This window comes from Lepidothrix coronata, unplaced genomic scaffold (assembly GCF_001604755.1).
Source record: "Lepidothrix coronata isolate B3197 unplaced genomic scaffold, Lepidothrix_coronata-1.0 Scaffold0, whole genome shotgun sequence".
Taxonomy (NCBI): domain Eukaryota; kingdom Metazoa; phylum Chordata; class Aves; order Passeriformes; family Pipridae; genus Lepidothrix; species Lepidothrix coronata.
This window is the reverse complement of record NW_016690180.1, coordinates 7,844,857-7,862,280: the sequence shown is the minus strand read 5'-3', so window position 1 is coordinate 7,862,280 and position 17,424 is coordinate 7,844,857. Positions and strand designations below refer to the sequence as shown.

Genomic DNA, 17,424 nt, shown 5'->3' with positions numbered 1-17,424 from the left:
TGCATCTGTGACTGACTAAATCCCAGCAACGTTGCAGGCTACTGGCTGGGGATAAAATAGTAATCTTTTAGCATTAAGGGGAAGTTACCAAGAAGATGAAGCCAGGCTCCTTACTGAGGTTCATAGCAGGGAGGCAAGAGACAATCATACTCTTAAACAAGTAAGGTTCTGACTGGATACACAGTGGAGGAAAAATAAAACCAAAATCAGTAAAAGTATAATTGAGCACTGAAAAAGATTGTCCTGAAAGACTGTAGAATCAATTTACTTGAGGTTTCCTAAGGTCCAGCTGGACAAAGCTAGAGCAAATTGCTCTGAATTCAGTGTTGATCTGCTTTCAGCAGGAGGCTGGACTAGACGACCTAAGCCTCAATGGTCCTTCAAAATTAACAGAGCAAACAGTTTTCCAGAAACTCCCTTTTTAACCAGTTACAGAAATAAATACCAAACGCATAACAAATCTCTACCTGCTCCTGTTCAAAGATACCAAATTACTAGAAAAAAACCCAGAAAGTACTGCAAAGTTTCAGCAGTGAAGAATGGAATCTCCACTAACATCCATTCATACAGAACAGTATTATTTAAACTATTCTCCATCATCATATTTGTTCAAATGTCACTATTCCAGCAATGATTTCAGAAGCTCTGCTAATGATCTAAGAACTTGTCACATAATTTGATTTGTAGCAACGCATTACTTTATAACCACGGTTTTGTTTATTACTATTTTCTTAATTCAGGAAACGTCTCCCATATCACTTTCATTTAAAAAAAAAGGAAAAAAAAAAAGAACATTACAATTGCAAAGATCAATCAAGAGAGTTATGATATTCCAGAATTAGTATGATCTAATGCTAACAGAACCTTAATTTGCTCCAAGCACTGTGAAATGTAACGATGCTTCCTCTAGTTAGAAAATTAAATACAACTTTTCCAGTAGAGTTTCCTTCTCACTTAGCAGACTTACCTCCTCTGGGGAAAAGTCTTCAGACTAAAGGAGGCTATTTTGATGTTGAAATTCAGAGGAACTAGGAGACGTCTTACAAAATGCATGATGTTACACTGACTTCTACTGAATACCTACACAAAACAGTTGCTACAGGCTTCTACACAAACACTGAAGCCAGACTGGTCAAAATAATCTGACCTTTTCCACCTTTTGGGAATCTGGCTTTGAACTTTGAACTCAAGTATCACAAACACTGTATGGTCACAGTTTTGAACAGAAGTAAAACCTATTATAGCACAATCCTATATTAAGTTCTAAACATATCTACACTGACAAGTGAAATGGATCTTTTTATCATCTTCCTCCATCTAGTTCTCACTTCACAAAATCAGGATGTAATACTCCCTCATTAAAGAGGGATGTTTAAAAACCAAAAAGGCAGTAATGCCTGTGAAGTATGCAGGGTTTAAAACAGAAAGAGACCACAACACAAAACCAAACCAAAATCCCCACCAGCATTTCATTTTTCAGATAAATACTGAATTCTCTGTAATGTAAACAGAGGCTCCATCACATTGAAAAAGAATGGTGAAAAAGTGTCATCATCCTGTGTTCCCCTATATCCTCAGCACCATCATAGAAAGAGTTGATTGAGTTCAACTCAAGGAACAGAACCTTCTGGACAAGTCAAAATCAGAAAGGAAACAAGCCAATGGGATGAAAAGTATGAACCTATCATTCAATAGCATACCATAACTGAACAACTGAGAAACAAAACAGCAACTCATTACGCAGAATATTATGATCCCATAAACCAAGACAGAAACTACACAGAAAAAGTCATGTCACTGATGACTATCAAACTTTGCATTTTCTTTTAAAGTAGCATTGCACACAGCACACATTAGAAAAACTAATCCTTACTATCAGTCCTTTCACACAGTGAGCACACATTAGAGAAATGTCTTAAAGAACCAACAGTGCTCCCAGCTTTATGAGAATGGTGTTCACATAGGCTTTTTGCATCTGGAGACGAAAATATGGTTATTTTCATGTCCACCTCTACAACAGTATAAAAAGAAAAAAATCTTTTACCACGTAAAAACTTTTTTTTCCTTTTTTAATACGTACACTGGTATAGGAACCTCACAGGGAGGACACGGTAATGCAGTTTGAATGAAAGCTGGCTCAGATGGCTGTTCCCAAGGACCTGCAGACTGATGCTGAGAGCAAGAGACACTAGGTGAATACAAAACACAAACACAACTACCTGCTTGACCATAAATAAACACATCATCTAAAGAGTTCCCAGTTCTAACAAATTCACTTCCTAGTAACTAACTTTTTACTAATGGAAATCTCAACACCCCCTACACATAAAAAAATTACTGTTTCATCGAACTTAGCCTGGTTAGGAATAAGAAAATGTGGTCCTTACTGCTAAAACTTAAGCACAAAGCCAAACAAAAGAGTCAACCAATCCTAACTATTTAATAGAGGTAAAAATATAAAAATATTTAAATTAGTAAGCTAGTTCAATTACCATCATGCAGTGCATGCATCATGCTAAAAAATGCCAAACAATTTCTCACTTCTGTCTTGTGCAAATTTTGATGGTTAAGTAAATATCAGAGGTAAAATTTATTTTTTGCTCTTATGTTAAAAGCAATTGCATACATTTGGAATTAAACATTTCTAATACAACTCTAACAAAAATCTCATAATTTCTTGAGTAATTATAATTGTTGAAAACTGCAAATTCAATTATATATTACAAAATCACTTACATTGCAACAAAGCACCACTTAGTTTTGCGCTGAGCAGTATGCTGACTGATTTTTATTTACTCTGAACTTCAAAAGCCCCCAATATAAGATTAAGGTTGAACTGTTGCTCATTCTTCACAACAGTAATACACCATTTTTCACTATTTACTTACTGAGCCAGTTTGCCTCACAAGAGCTTCGTCATGGCAGGAAACAGGGCACATATGACCACACGTTAATGTTTTCTGGCAGGGCTGACGACACGGAGGACACCGCCCAAAGTGACAATAGTGTTTCTCCTGGGTAGAGTGGTGGCAGGTAGGTGGTCGACTGAAATAAAATCCAAGAGGAATCAATATGACAGCAAAAAATAAGAAGTTACAGTCACTGGGCAATTATGCTCAATACACAAAGAATTGAAATGAACAAGTTGGTTTGGGGTTTTTTTTTCTTCTCGACTTCAGCAGTTGTTAATATTACAATAAAATTAAAACAGGAGTTCTAAATAAAACTAAAATCAAAGCTGGGTTTACATATTCAAACAGTTGTTTTAATCCAAATTCTACTCTGCGCTGAGCAATCTTGCTAGACCCCAGCAGAAAATATTCTTTTTCCTTTTGCTAGTCAATTTTTCTAGATAGACTGTCTCATGGAGGTACTTCAAAACATACCAGAGATGACTTGGAAGAAATGAGTGGGACTACAAAATTAGAATAAGAAACAAGAACAAAAAACACACATACTTTCTATACTGACCTGCACAGTTGCTTGCATTTGGGAGGTCTGATGGTACGCTCCCTGCCACAGGGCACTTTAATGACAGTTTTTCCACAATTGCATTTCACATCTACAGACTCTGGACATGGATTACAACTACCTAAAAACAAATACATTAACAGTATGACATTTTGAAAAGAAGTCCAGTTATTTGGCTCACACAGTGCTTCTTTTTCTATTAGTATTTCAGTCTTATATACATATGAAGACATATCATCTTTTATCTAAATTCAAAAAGGTAAGATACACTGAAAAACTGGTAAGGTTTTGCAGATTTTGGATGATATTAAATGTTCAGCATATGTATAATGAATGCTGTTTTGAAAAGATCCTTCACCTCTATAAAGTTTCTCATGTTACTAATCTGATATATTTTTAAAAACATATTTGTAAAAGACCCATGTTTTAATTTATAGCTCTCTCACACCATTTTTTCAAGAGCCAATTGCCAAGTTTTATTATTGAGTAATTAATAGTAAGAATGTGAATCTTCTAAAAAAGGCAAATTTAGATGTGGGTCTTGGATTATTAACCATATTGGATTCTGAAATTTTAAAGGAAGCAATGCTTTGAAAGAAGTATTGACAGCCAAATGTTTTAAGCAATTCTGACTTGTTAGCAGGATCTGAGAAGCATCACTTCAAGAAGCAGATGTCTCAATAACAACAGGCTGCTGAAGAGCAAAGGATGGAAGTACTGCAGTCTTTATATTGTAAAGTAAATTAAATTATAATATATTATCAGCACACATAAAATCATAGAATCACAACATGGTTTGGGTTCTAGTTCCATCCAGTTCTGAACATCTTACACTACACCAGCTAGCCCAAAGCACCATCCAACCTGGTCTCGAACACTTACAGGGATCAGACATCTCCAGGTTCTCTGGGCAACCTGTTCCAGTGCCTCACCATCTTCACAGTAAAGATTTTTTTTCCTAGTACCTAATCTTAACCTACTCTCTTTCAATTTGAAGCCATTTTCCCTTGTCCTGCCACTTCATGTCCTTGTAGAAAGTCCCTCTCCATCTTTCTTGTAGGCTCCCTTCAGGTATTGAAGGCTGCAATTAGGTTATCCCAAAGCCTTCTCTTCTCCAGGCTGAACAATCCCAATTCTCTCAGCCTTTTCTCATAGAAGAGGTGCTCCATCCCTCTGATCATCTCGGTGGCCCTCCTCTAGACTCGACTCAACAGGTCCATGTCCTTCCTGTACTGGGGACTCCAGAGCTGGATGCAACACTCCAGTGGTGTCTCACAAAAGCAGAGAGTAGAGGGGAAAAATCACCTCCCTCAACCTGCTGCCCACACTGCTTTGGATGCAGCCCAGGGTACAACTGGCTTTCTGGCTGCAAGTGGACATCGCTGGCTCATGTGCAGTCTCTCATCCACCAGCACCCCCAAGTCCTTCTCAGCAGGGCTGCTCTCAAGCTGTTCATCTCCCAAGCCTGTGTTGATACCAGGGTTTGCCACGACCTGGGTGCAGTGCCTTGCACTTGGCATTGTTAAACTGCATTAGATTCCCATGGGCCCGCTTCTCCAGTTTGTCCAGCTATTTTTACAAAATAAACTGAAGGTCTAAAGCTATGCTGTTCAGAGTGGCTAATATTTCTATTCCCTGGCAACAAATTCTAAATTTCAGCAAGCATGAAAAACATAACAAAAAAAGAATTTAAAAAAAAATAAAAATCAAACCACACACAATAGATTGTTACCTTTTTTCAGGGACCCCTGCAAAAGGCCAACTGCTTATTATCAACCTCTGGGAAGTTGTTTTCTAGGAGGTATATATTTCCTTTAAAATCAGTGGTCCCTGAGATCTGGCAGCTCATTGCAAAATTAACCTGACCTGGTATTACATTCTAAAGATAAAATAATTAATCATAACTTTCAGTAGCTATTAAAGTACTGGTGTATAAGGAGAAACATGAATATAAATATTTTCAAATAAAAATAATTGCCTTGATTAGGAATATTTACATTCATCAAGATATTACAGTCTGTACTAGACTGTATTTGTTAAAGCACAGAGAAGTTTATGTTTTAGAAAATAAGTTTATCATCTGATATCATAGTTACTAGCTTCATTATATGCAAATTTAGTTAGCAAATAGACAATTATACTCTTTTGATAAATTACACTTCAAAGTGTATATATTTGACATTTACAGTCTCAAAGATCACTTTTATTTTCTTACAGATACTGCTTTATTGTTTTCATGTTAGTTATTAGAAATCTTTGTCATTTTTAGCCAGGCTGTAAAATGCAAACAGCATCAAATATAAACCATCACTCAACGTAAAAGTTTATCCTATAATGCAACACTGACTCCTTAGTTTTTCAATGAGAATTTTATTCTATGTTTTAGTTATCAAACAAACTAATGCAGAAACGCAATGTTACCGGTTTTGTTCTGACAATACACAAAAAATTATGTATTTCTAGGATTTTGGAGAGGTACAGGGGCAGAGGGGAGAAGAAAGGAAAGGTAAGAAGAAAAGGGACACAGTTCACAGACTAAAAAACAAACCACTAGTTTGTGGTGACAGATTTAATAGCAAGTTAACTGGGACAATTACCACATTTACCTGTACTCTCCTCTAAAGAGTCACTCCCTCAGAAGGAAGACTGGTTGTACAAGCTGTGAATTATTTCTTGAGTTGTTGCAATTTATAGTTCAGAATACTAAGGGAAATTATATAGGCTACTCAGCTGCTGTTTCAGCAGGGCAGCAGCTTCTGTGGGGAAATTGCTGAGAGGGCAGATAATTTTCCAGTCATTCCAATTTAATCCCCTACCAAGGAAATGTCAAAGCAATTGGCCAGGATAAAAGCTGCCAGGTAATTCTGGCCATTTCCAGCATCTTTTTAACCAAGGTCATGGCATGCAGAAGTCAACTTTTTTGCTATCCTTCATACAGTAAGTAACAAGTACTTATTTTCTTTCAACAGCAAGATACCAATATACTTTCGAATTCCATCATATTTATTTTTAAATTTTAAGCCCACTTGTACCACATGTTGTATTCTAGGATTTTTAAAAATCATCCAGACTCAACCAGCAACAGTCATTTCTATATGTATTTGTTATGCATATTCAGTGAAAAGAATAATTTTGAACAGAATTATTGGTGAAAAAAAGGCAAGCCATGGCTTTTGAATTACACAGCTGGAAAGAGGAACAATGTTAAGCAAAAACACCAGGTAAAAACTCAAGTTGCCACTATATAGGTCTTTAAGTTCTAACCAGCACTTTCAAACACACTGCCCCCACAAAAAGCCCACATGCAACAAGCGAGAGAATTCATTAAGGACCACACAGAGTCACACAAGCATAAAATTTGGCAAAAATAAACAATATTCCACGACTACAGGGATTCTTCACCCGTTCTTACCTCTGTGGCAACCTGAAGGACATTTGTGATTTCTGCAGCCTAGAGTCCGCCCACAGACTTGATCACAAGGTGGACAATTTCCAGAACAGCACTATTAAAAAACAAAATAAAACAAAAAAACCCCAAAAAGGTCTATATAACCGAAAATTTAGAAATTTCTGGTATATATTTTTCCAGTCCTGCCATCTCATTTTTGCAATACTTATTAAAAAAATGTCAATGTACTTTAGACAAGTTTCCTCCACAAAGGAGGCTACCTGTACAATGGTTTTAAAAAATTTCAAGTTATAAAACAGCAAGAAAACACACATTTGAAAGCATCATTTCGACATACTAAAAAGGCAGAGAGCTTCAAAAAAACATTTAAAAGTTCAGATTCTTGTAATATTTTAATCTAAAATAATTCCGAAGATTACACATAAAATATTCAACAATTTGCCCCATTACTCTGCAATTTCTTCCACTTTTATGCTATATCGTCCCTAGCACAAATATATTGCTAATAATTTTTTTAAACACCTTTATCTTTATAGTAAAGCTCAGATAACTTTAGGATCAGTTTTCTACTATCACACCACTACAGTGGTGGATGCCAGGACAGGAGGGAACCCCATTTTTATTAACTTGAAAGGTACCCACCTTCCAAACTGTATACGAAGGATGACAATTAGGAAGAGAAACATGGATTTTTTATCATAAATTAAAGATGTCAAGGTTGCATTTACTTGCTTTGTAATCTTTTCACACAGAGTAAATTCACTTTAACAATAATATTAAAAAACACATGAGAATAAAACTGTATTTTTTCATGCCTGTTTGGGATAAGAAGTCCAACTTTCATAATGTATTAATTCACAAACAGCAGACAACTTTCAGGCCTTCTTTAATGAATAAATTGAAAAGACAGAGACTATCAATCATTCTTTTGATTTCAAATGCGAAGGGAAACAAAACTCCAATTCCCAATTGTCAGACTACTGCTGATTGCAGTGGTGCATATTAGGTGTGATGGAATGCTGGGCTTATGAAAAATAAGAGTATGTTTCTTACAAAGTTATGACAGATCTCCAGCTCTGCCTACAAAGTTAGGAAATAAACGGGTTTAACTACTACAGAATGCATAAAGCATGAGTAACTACTAGAGAATCTGAAAGCAAAACTGCCTTCTAGAACTGGAGAGTTGTCAAAATCTCCTCCCAGTTTTTAAGGCCACTTAGTTTTTCTTGATGACTTGCTGTTCAGAGAATTCTAGTACACTGAAAACTAATATGAATGGCATTGAAGAAAACACTTCTTTCTACACATTAACACGAGGTGGAGCAATAAATCAATGAGATCTCTATATAGTATAAAATATTATGTCTAAATTTTGAAAAAAGTTATCTAAACAATACATTTGAGAAAGATCATCTGTGGGCACTCACCTTTCTCCGACACTGGTGCTTTTGGCAATCTCGAATTTTAGTACACTTTGTTTCACACAGATATGGCTTATGACATGGCATGCGTTTAGTGTGCTTTCCACAGCGACACTGCTTTTCAACCTCCTGGGCAGCAAGACAGGTAAAAAAAGCAGAGTATTTTTAACACAAAAAAAAAAAAAAAAAAAAAAAGAAAACAACACGATCTACTACTACCTGTAAAGAAAAGTACAAGGGAAAGTAACATTTACACTGCTCTGTCACAACAGGAAGAGCAGATTAGCTATCTGTGAAGTAACTACCTGGGGACCTTAAGTTGGTATTGCAAACACCTCACTGTAGCCTCTTCACTCAGAGGGAAGTCACTTCAAAGGAACCAAGCAAGTGTGTAGTGGAAGATATCAAGTGTAAACACAAAACAAATTCATCCAAAAAAGAACCCCTCGTGCACAGTAAACTAGATTCATCCATCATGAATACAGGGAAAATGTAAGTGAGCAGGTCTATCTGACCTTCATCCCAGCTGTCATGTGCTAACTACTTTCACCATAGACTTTGTAGCCAAAGCTGGCTCAGGAAAAGACAACTGAGACCAGAGAGCAATGGGTTTATAGACCAGACCACAGATGCTCCATGATGTTTGGACCAGACCAAAACTTTATTTTCTTGTTTGTAAGAAAATAATGTTATGCTACAGCACCTTCCATTTCACTAATGAAGGAATATCATATGACAAAGCCACAAGGAAGCTAGAAAATTTGGGGAAAAATTGTCTTTTAGGATATAATTATTTAAAAAAATGAAAACAAACCAAAAATAGGCCCAAACAATAAAACACTCATCTATGCCTAGTTCAGATACATAATGCTCAACTACTTACTCAGAAATGTATTGGAGCGACAGGCGAATAGAAAAAGAACGTGCTGCTTTTAATGAACATAAACTCATAGATTTTGTGATAGATACAACTTCATTTTCCTTAGGAGATTCACACTGTTTCAGGCATACAGTTTAAAAACCCTAACAAAATGTGAACTTGCTACAGCAAGACTAACCTGTCTGCATATTTCACAGGGACCCCGATGACAGCGCTGTGAACATTTATGGATGCCACATTCCAGAACTTTGTCACAACTATCACCACAGGTGGGCACATCTTCTGTGCAAGGCAATGTAAACTCTGCATAAAAAGACAGAAGCACAAGCAAACATTTAGGAAAAAAAAGCCAAAATATTTAGGAAAAAAATGCAAAGTGTAACGAGTTCAAATGCCAATTCTCTCTCATTTTTTAAAAAGCTTCTCCAGAGTTACTCAGTTATTCACATCGCAAATTAAACCCCTGGTACTAAGTAAAGCTTTGAAAGCTATGCAAAAAAAGTTAATACAGTGTCACAGTTGACTGTAAGAACTTTTTGTGGACCTGCAGAATTAACCTAAACTACTCATTGTCAAAGACTGGATGAGGTTTTTTTTAATTTATCATTAAAAAAAAAAAATTGTAGCTTACTTGTTTTTCCACATGGACAGGACCTTTTCCCAGAACGAGGACAGTCTCCACAGGGACCAGCATGACAAACTTGTTCACATGTGTGATTACCACATGGCAAACGTTTCCTACACACCTGAGAAACTCAGAAAAAACAAGTAAATGAAGTGTAATGGAACTACACACCAAGACAAAGCAACCTAAGGGTAAAAAGTAGGAGACACGTCTGGATGGAATTTAACTTTCTTTACATTTTGCTAACAAATTTTATATTTGATGAGTTCACCATATAAAACTGATCATCCCTGCAGTGATCCTAGTCTGAAAGACCCCTGTATACTGAGGAGGTAGTGGTTCAGATAACCTGAGTAGTCCAGGTCTGTGCTGTGCTGCACATACAGCTTAACCTTCAGGCCTGCATTATACTGCACATCCGCCTTGGCTGTAGGATAAACATACTGTAGCAGAGCAGATTGGAGGCAGCTCCCACTTGGTACCAGTGATTATGCTGCCTTTATCTAGAAGTGTAGCAAGAAGTTCTCACCCAAACATCCTTTCTTTTTGACAGTAGAAATTATGATCACAGATGCTTTCTTGTAACAAAATCTTACAATAGTTTCAATGACCAAAATGGGAAAGCTCGTTTTACAGATGGGGTCTGCACTGCATGCTGCAGATTCACATTTCATTTGATGATGCACAGCTTGGGGTTCCGAACGTCTAAAGGGACACACTATATTTTATATTATACTCCCTTAGTGTTAGCTGAAATAACCTGTATTTTAACCAATACTTCACAGAGGCTAAGTGCCTTCCTTACTGGGATCAGAACGACCAAGTACCTCCTGGTGCAGCCTCCCATTTGCCACTTAATTTTTTTAAATTATTTTTATTTTTTACAGTTGATCAATCCATAGCCTTGATCTTAAGCATGAGCTGCAAATATACTTCAAGGAATGAATCACAAAGTTTTCATTCTGCTAGTCACTAGAAGTAAATAACCATGAAAGTCTTGCCTACTAAGCTGTGGTTTCATGCTTATTTTTGGAGGCAACAGCTGAAATTTCAATCTCAAGTACAAGCAGAATATACAAAGTCAAATTCTCTATTACACTAACCCTAGAACAATTCCAGAACAGTGACATTTTAGCTACTACAAGAAATTAACTGGGCAACCACCTAAATCTGTTCTCAAACACTAATGCCTATATGTTCAATTGCAATTTCAAAACTTAAAAAAAAAATTATTTTCTTACCGAATTGAGTTTTTCCAATCCTTAATTACACCAAGTAATCAAATTTTATAATGATGAGAAATCTGTTAAAAAGAATAGCTTCAGCATACCTGATCACACTGCCACTGAGGACTTGCACAAAGTCTTTCTGCTGTCTGTCTTCCACAGATACACCGTTGTTTACTGACACGTGGACAAGGCTGACAATCTCCTGTATGTAATTGCAAAGTGACATTAAGAATAGGAGTTGCAAAAGGATGATGTATCTTAACAATTGAAACAACTACTCCTCTGAAGTTTAAGAGAGCAGGTGTACCTGCATGACAGGAATTCTCACAAGTATGCTGTCCACACAGCAATGTTCGTCCACACGGCAGGCGACACGACCACTCCTTGGCACTGCACCGCCGGGGCACTGGTTTAGCCTTCTTACAGTGACAAGTTGTTGTGACCATCTTTGGGCAAGGTGGACAGGGTCCTAATTACAGGAAAAAGAATAGCTTGCTGAATGGCCATTCAGCAAATGCAGCCTTAACTACATCTCTTTTATTCTTGAGAATTTTAAACATACTTAACAGATTTTAAGTAAAACTGTGTAACAGCTACCTAAATACAGGTCACGCAACCAAGAGAGGCAAAGGATTTACCTGGATGACAAAGCAGCAAACATTTATGACCACAAGAAGGTTTGAATTCCCTCTCACATATCTGACCACAGGAGTGAGGTACCAGCCATGGGTCCACTGTTGGATTCTCCACTTTTCCACAGTAACAGTAATACCTACTGGGAGTTTCAGAGCGTTTGTATTCAAACCTACATTTTGGGCTACAACGAGGGAAAAAGGAGTGAAAACAAAAGCAATTTTTTAAAAAAAATTTTTAAAAGAAAAAACAGTTCTTATCATTTTGGCTTCCCAAGATTGTTACAATGCTACCAGTAACATTTTTACAACTACTATAACCAATAATAATATAGTTAAATTTATAATATACACTGAAGGTCTTTCTCTATGTCAGATTTTACAGTGCATTCATTAGAACGTCTAAGGAATTGTCCCATCACAGCAATCTCTTTTCTCTAAGATTATACACAGATAAAAATTCAACACAGTAGGAATCAGAAGAATTTGTATGATAGGCAATACCACAACAACGTATGCTACAAGGAGTTAACCTACTTAAACAGAACTAATTAAAAAAGGGATTAAAAAACAGGTGTTTACTAACAGCAATCTACGTAAGCCATGTAAAACAAAGTTTAGCAATGCTACTAAAACTATGCATAATAATTAGAATTTTATCTGAAAAAATTTAGACTGAAGATGCACACCTTTATTTGTTACCCTTGATGTTGAAAGAAATTAAAAAATACATTATTGCTAAAGGTAGATAGGCATTAGAGGTCTGGAACTTTTAAGTGCAACAGGCTCTACAGGCTTTCATGTGCAAGCCATGGATGAGGGAGGCAACACTAGGAAGAAGAAACAAAGCAGTTTACATTTCTGGCTACACTGGGAAACGACAAAAGATAAGGAGCTACTCCTCAGAGAAGAACAGGGACCTTGAAAGACCTATGCACTCATTTTTATCAAATAAAATGTCAATTTGCCGTGATACAATACATTACAGACCATAAAGCATTTCTCAATAGGGCCTGTATAGCTTTAGCATGTGCCTGAATGTAAAATAAAATACCGTTCACCTTGAATTTTTTTCATTATAAACATTATGCTAAAACACAAAACTAGTTTACAGTACAACAGGCATTATCAACTTGAGATGTTGCCAACCAAAAACTTGATACTTTTATTTCCTAAGCAAACTCACTTAGGAAACTTATTCATGCAGGCACAATATTGCCTTCTTTTTTATACAATCTCAAGTAAAACTGCTAGACTGGCTTTAATGCTGAAATTATACAGAGACTAAAAGAGTAAATAATAAATCCCTACATCTTGCTATTTTAGGACTTCTTTAAAACTTATTTATTTCATGTTGCCAACTTTAAAAGGGACAAATATGCAAAGCCACTCAGGAATAAATATTAGAAGCTGAGCCATAAGATACATAAGTTACCTTCTCAGAAGTCAGAACAGATTTGATGCAGTAAGTTTTTAATATCACTGTGAAATATTCCTGAATCATGTTAATGAAAACTTAAAGATAATTTTAAAAATCAATAGAAAAGTCAGTCTTCTAAAAATGCTTTTTGGTATGCACATCATTTACAGGTATTGTTCCTTTCTAAAGTAACACCAGTTCACATAGTTTTCACAATAGAAATAACTGTAAATGTACCACAAGAAGCTCACCATGGCCAGGGATAATCTTTCTTCCCAAAATCATCATCCGTCAAAGGAGACGACACAAGGAAAAGGCTGTCCTTGGCCCACTTTTGGATACACACCAGGTGAAATATACAAAAGCACCCACAGCAGCTCCAGACCTAAAGAGGAGACATAAATGTCAATTAATTTAAATTAGGTTTCTTTCTGTTTCTGTTGATGAACATCCATAGTATCTAAAGAAATACAAGTTTTCACTTTTCCCTTTAAAAATGGGTTTTCAGAGATAGATTATACCCATTGTTAGATGAATACAGGAAGTTCTATTGTTACAGATTCATACCTATAAATCTTTTTTTCCCCGACTCCCGTGGGAAGTTTTTGTCAAGGCCCATGGACGCCAAAATACTCAGATAATCAGAAAAATGTTGATTTAAACACACTGTTGGAGGTCATGTAGCACAAACTGATGCCCAGAGAAGGACTATTGCCAACTTAGCTCTGTTCAGAAACAACTCTGCCTTGCAAAGTTGGAAAGTCCTGAGGGATGGGGACTCCGCAACCATCCTGGACAACCTACTCCAAGTGTCATACTACCTTCCCAGTACCCAATCTGCACCTTCCAAGCCTCAGTTTGTGCCACTGTCCCTTATTACACCACCTGGCACCACAAAGGTGACTTTGGCTCTACCTAAACTATTGCAATTTGATAAAAAAAAGTGCAGCAGAAAATTTAACTTGTAATTTTTTTTAAAATAACTTTGGACAGTGTTATAAAATTATACTGTGAAAACATGGAGAATTTCTCCATTAACTTATAGAGGACAAAGTCAATTACAAAAGTTTCTAGAAGTACAGTAACTAACTTTGCAAAACTAAAGCTAAGCAGGAGTCATTAAGTAAACAAACACACTGAAATTCAAGATAACTAGCAAACCACTGGTTATAAAAGACTTCCAGGTTACCAAATCATCTCACTTCTACTGAGATAAGATTATGAAGAGACACAGAACTTCAAACTCAAGCTAACATATTTATTATGGTCTGAAAAAATACGGATAAGTATGCTAAGAATTCACACAAAACGTATTGCCTTGTTTTAAAAAGTTACTGACTATAGTTTCATCAGGTACATGTAGTCCATCTATATTCATCACAAGAAATTAACACATTTTCTGCACTTCTTTTTGATATTAAACATACAGTTGAAAATATGTTTTTGATTCAAGTAACTACACCAGAAACAGGGCTTAGCCTGTCAACGTCAAAGGGAAGCTCATACATAACAATAAAAGTGAAAAAATATTTGTCCTCAAGTCTCTGCTATATAAAATGTACCTATATGAAACAGGCTGAATTTCTCTGATGTGCACACTTCTTTCACCTGACGAGCATTTGGGGCAGCAAAGCTTATCTTAGCTCCCCTGCTATAAATCTAACAATAGTATCTCTTAACTTCTTAGTATTTCTTGCTTTGGTGTTTGCTACACCATAGCTTATTGGATACACCATTGTAAGCACTGACTTTCGAGCACTTATTTTTTACATCTGCTACTCCCTAAAATCTAAAAATAACTATGATAACATATGATAACAAACATATGTAAAGAAATACATATTCTTATTACAAGCTACATATATAAGTACTTATATATAAGTGTTCCAAAATCCAAAGATGCCAAGTGCTGCATTTAGTACTCTTACCATTTTAAAGCTAACAATCCCACGAATTATCTCAGTATTATAATTAAAAACATGTTATTCAGACGGTTATATTTGTTTCATTCTAAAAGATTACTGAAAGTACTTACAGCTTGGTTCCTTTTAACGGAAGCAATGCAGATGAGACATGTCATAGCCCCTGACTGAAAAGCTTCATTCATGTACTGTCTTGTACGTTCCAGTTCACTTGCATCTCCATCTTTAATGTATAAAGATTTTTAAAACAATCAGTAACGTTCGATCTGCTATTTGGTACATGTTGAGACTGCTGGGGGTTTTTTCTCTGAATAAAGGCCAGTCATATTATTATAAAACCACATTTAATACAGTTTAAAACTATACCATTGCTTCTGCATGGAAAGACAAGAAATACTGCCAGCATGCATGGCTGGGAACAAATATTCTTTAATGCAAGACATCAGTATAGAGTGCTTTCCTTCCAATTATGGAAAAATCCTAAAACAGAGACAATGACACAGCATTGTTTATGCTTTCATACCAAAATAAAAGTCAATAAATGAAAAAAAAATTACCAGTTTGACTGGTGTAAATGTTAAACGTTTTGTCCAAAATTTTTCCTTGTTTCACTTCAGCATCTTCATCATCATCTTCAGACGAGGAGCTTAATTGATCTCCAATTAGCTTTTTTGCTGCAGCTTGATTAGCCTTCTTAATTTCATCAAATTTCTTCAGTGAAGATAATTCTATTAAGAGAAAATATTACTGATGATTAATACCATGATAGTTAATCATAACACTACATTCAGTTCTACATACTTTCAACTGCCCTTTTTTTAAAAGAACTTACTGATTTTATTTTTTTAAGGGGAGTACATTGTTACATTTTCAATACCATACAAGAACAGATAAATTGTATTTACTTCTTTACTGTGCATAATCTATAAAATTCACAGCAGGAACTCTTATCTATCAATTACTGCTGACAAACCCAACCAAATATATCAGAATATATGCATCTATAATGCTGCTTTATGAAAAGGATACTTAGAAAACCACACACACATCCTACAAAAACACAACTTTCAGAGTATGAGGAAGAAAAACAGAAACTGCACAATTCTTGACAATTGTTATGATTTGCAGATACCCTACAGGTAACTGTCTCCGCATTTATTATGTCTTAAATTACGACTTTCACTGATGTCCCTCAAATTCGACAAATCTTTATTGCAATAGAATGTTCATGCCGTTTCACAGCTGGCAGCATTAAAAGCAATGGGGTATTTTAATACAAGCTTTTTTTGAAGTTACTGCACGTGAAATAGAGGAAGGTTCTCACACAGAGGTACAAAATTATGTAACTCAACAGAGTTCATAATAAACCAAAGTGCCTTTAAGATTACATTCCACAGAGATATAAAGGTCTTCACCAGATCGCAGGTCTTAAGTACCTCCTAGTCGTCCGTATTAGACTATTGCACCCAATATATTCACTAGGGTGTTGTCAAGTTTAGTTTTAAGGCTTAAGAAACTATGCTGCCACTTAAAAGAGCTCCGACTTTGGCACTTTTGTGCTGTATTTCACAAGGATTAACTTGCACTCTCAGCAGCCCCGCGCACCAAAAGCCCGCACCTTTCCCAGACCGCGGCAACGCGGCTCCCTAACCAGAGCACCTAAAGATGCGTGTCCCTACCGGGCAACTCCAGCCGTGATAAGAAACTGATACTTCATCCTTTACTTCACACTTTACTCTTCTGCTTCAGGGGCACCGACTGTGCTCCCTGCGGAGGGCACAGCCCCGAGCCCCCCGCCACTGCCCGAGGCCCCGCATCTCCCGCGGGCAGGAGCCTGCAGGCAGCACACGGCACATGGCGAGCACCGGCGAGCAGCGCGGAGCGGAGCCGGGGCCCGCCAGCCTCCCTTCCCCGTGGTCCCGGGCACAGCCCCGACCTGGCCACCTGCAGGGGCTCCGAGCCACCGCCGGCTGCCCCGCCCGGGACCCTGCAGCTCGGGTAGGGGGCACAGGACGCAATACTCACCGCTGGCCCCCTCGCCGATGGTCCCTGCGGCCGCAGCGCGGGCACTGCCGCGGGCCCTCGGGGCCGGGGGCCGGGCAGCCGCCCCAGCGCGGGCGGCGAGCCCGTCCCCGGGCCTGGCGCGGCCACGGCCGCGGCCCCGGCCTCCCTGGCGCCAGGCAGCCTCCATTCCTGCCCCGCCGGTGAGCGGAGGGCGGTAGAGAGAGACCGGTCCCGGCACCGCCACCGCGAGGGGAGCTGAGTCTCCCTCTCCTCCCCGCCCGGCCCGGCCCCTCCGCCCGGCACCGGCGGCGGAGGCGGCGCGGACGCCGGTGCTCCCGCGGCAGCGCGACTACAGCTCCCAGCGCCCCCCGCGCGGCGGGCGGGGCGGTGCCAGCACCGCAACCCTGGCCC

The 17,424-nt window shown here is 37.8% G+C and overlaps 1 protein-coding gene across 1 annotated transcript in view; it reads right to left on the bottom strand.

The window, feature by feature from the left end:
* The window catches only part of NFXL1 (nuclear transcription factor, X-box binding like 1), a 46,616-nt gene extending 29,416 nt beyond the window's left edge, over window positions 1–17,200 (bottom strand). The window contains exons 1-14 of the mRNA XM_017804832.1: window positions 17,035–17,200; window positions 15,567–15,737; window positions 15,123–15,232; window positions 13,339–13,472; window positions 11,674–11,852; window positions 11,343–11,504; window positions 11,137–11,237; window positions 9,813–9,927; window positions 9,360–9,484; window positions 8,308–8,430; window positions 6,884–6,974; window positions 3,472–3,592; window positions 2,889–3,045; window positions 2,081–2,172 (exon numbers count right to left, since the gene is read on the bottom strand). Of these exons, the coding sequence (XP_017660321.1) occupies window positions 2,081–2,172; window positions 2,889–3,045; window positions 3,472–3,592; window positions 6,884–6,974; window positions 8,308–8,430; window positions 9,360–9,484; window positions 9,813–9,927; window positions 11,137–11,237; window positions 11,343–11,504; window positions 11,674–11,852; window positions 13,339–13,472; window positions 15,123–15,232; window positions 15,567–15,737; window positions 17,035–17,200 (1,847 nt within the window). The remainder of the gene's footprint in view (window positions 1–2,080; window positions 2,173–2,888; window positions 3,046–3,471; window positions 3,593–6,883; window positions 6,975–8,307; window positions 8,431–9,359; window positions 9,485–9,812; window positions 9,928–11,136; window positions 11,238–11,342; window positions 11,505–11,673; window positions 11,853–13,338; window positions 13,473–15,122; window positions 15,233–15,566; window positions 15,738–17,034) is intronic.
* Between the last annotated feature and the right edge of the window lie 224 nt (window positions 17,201–17,424).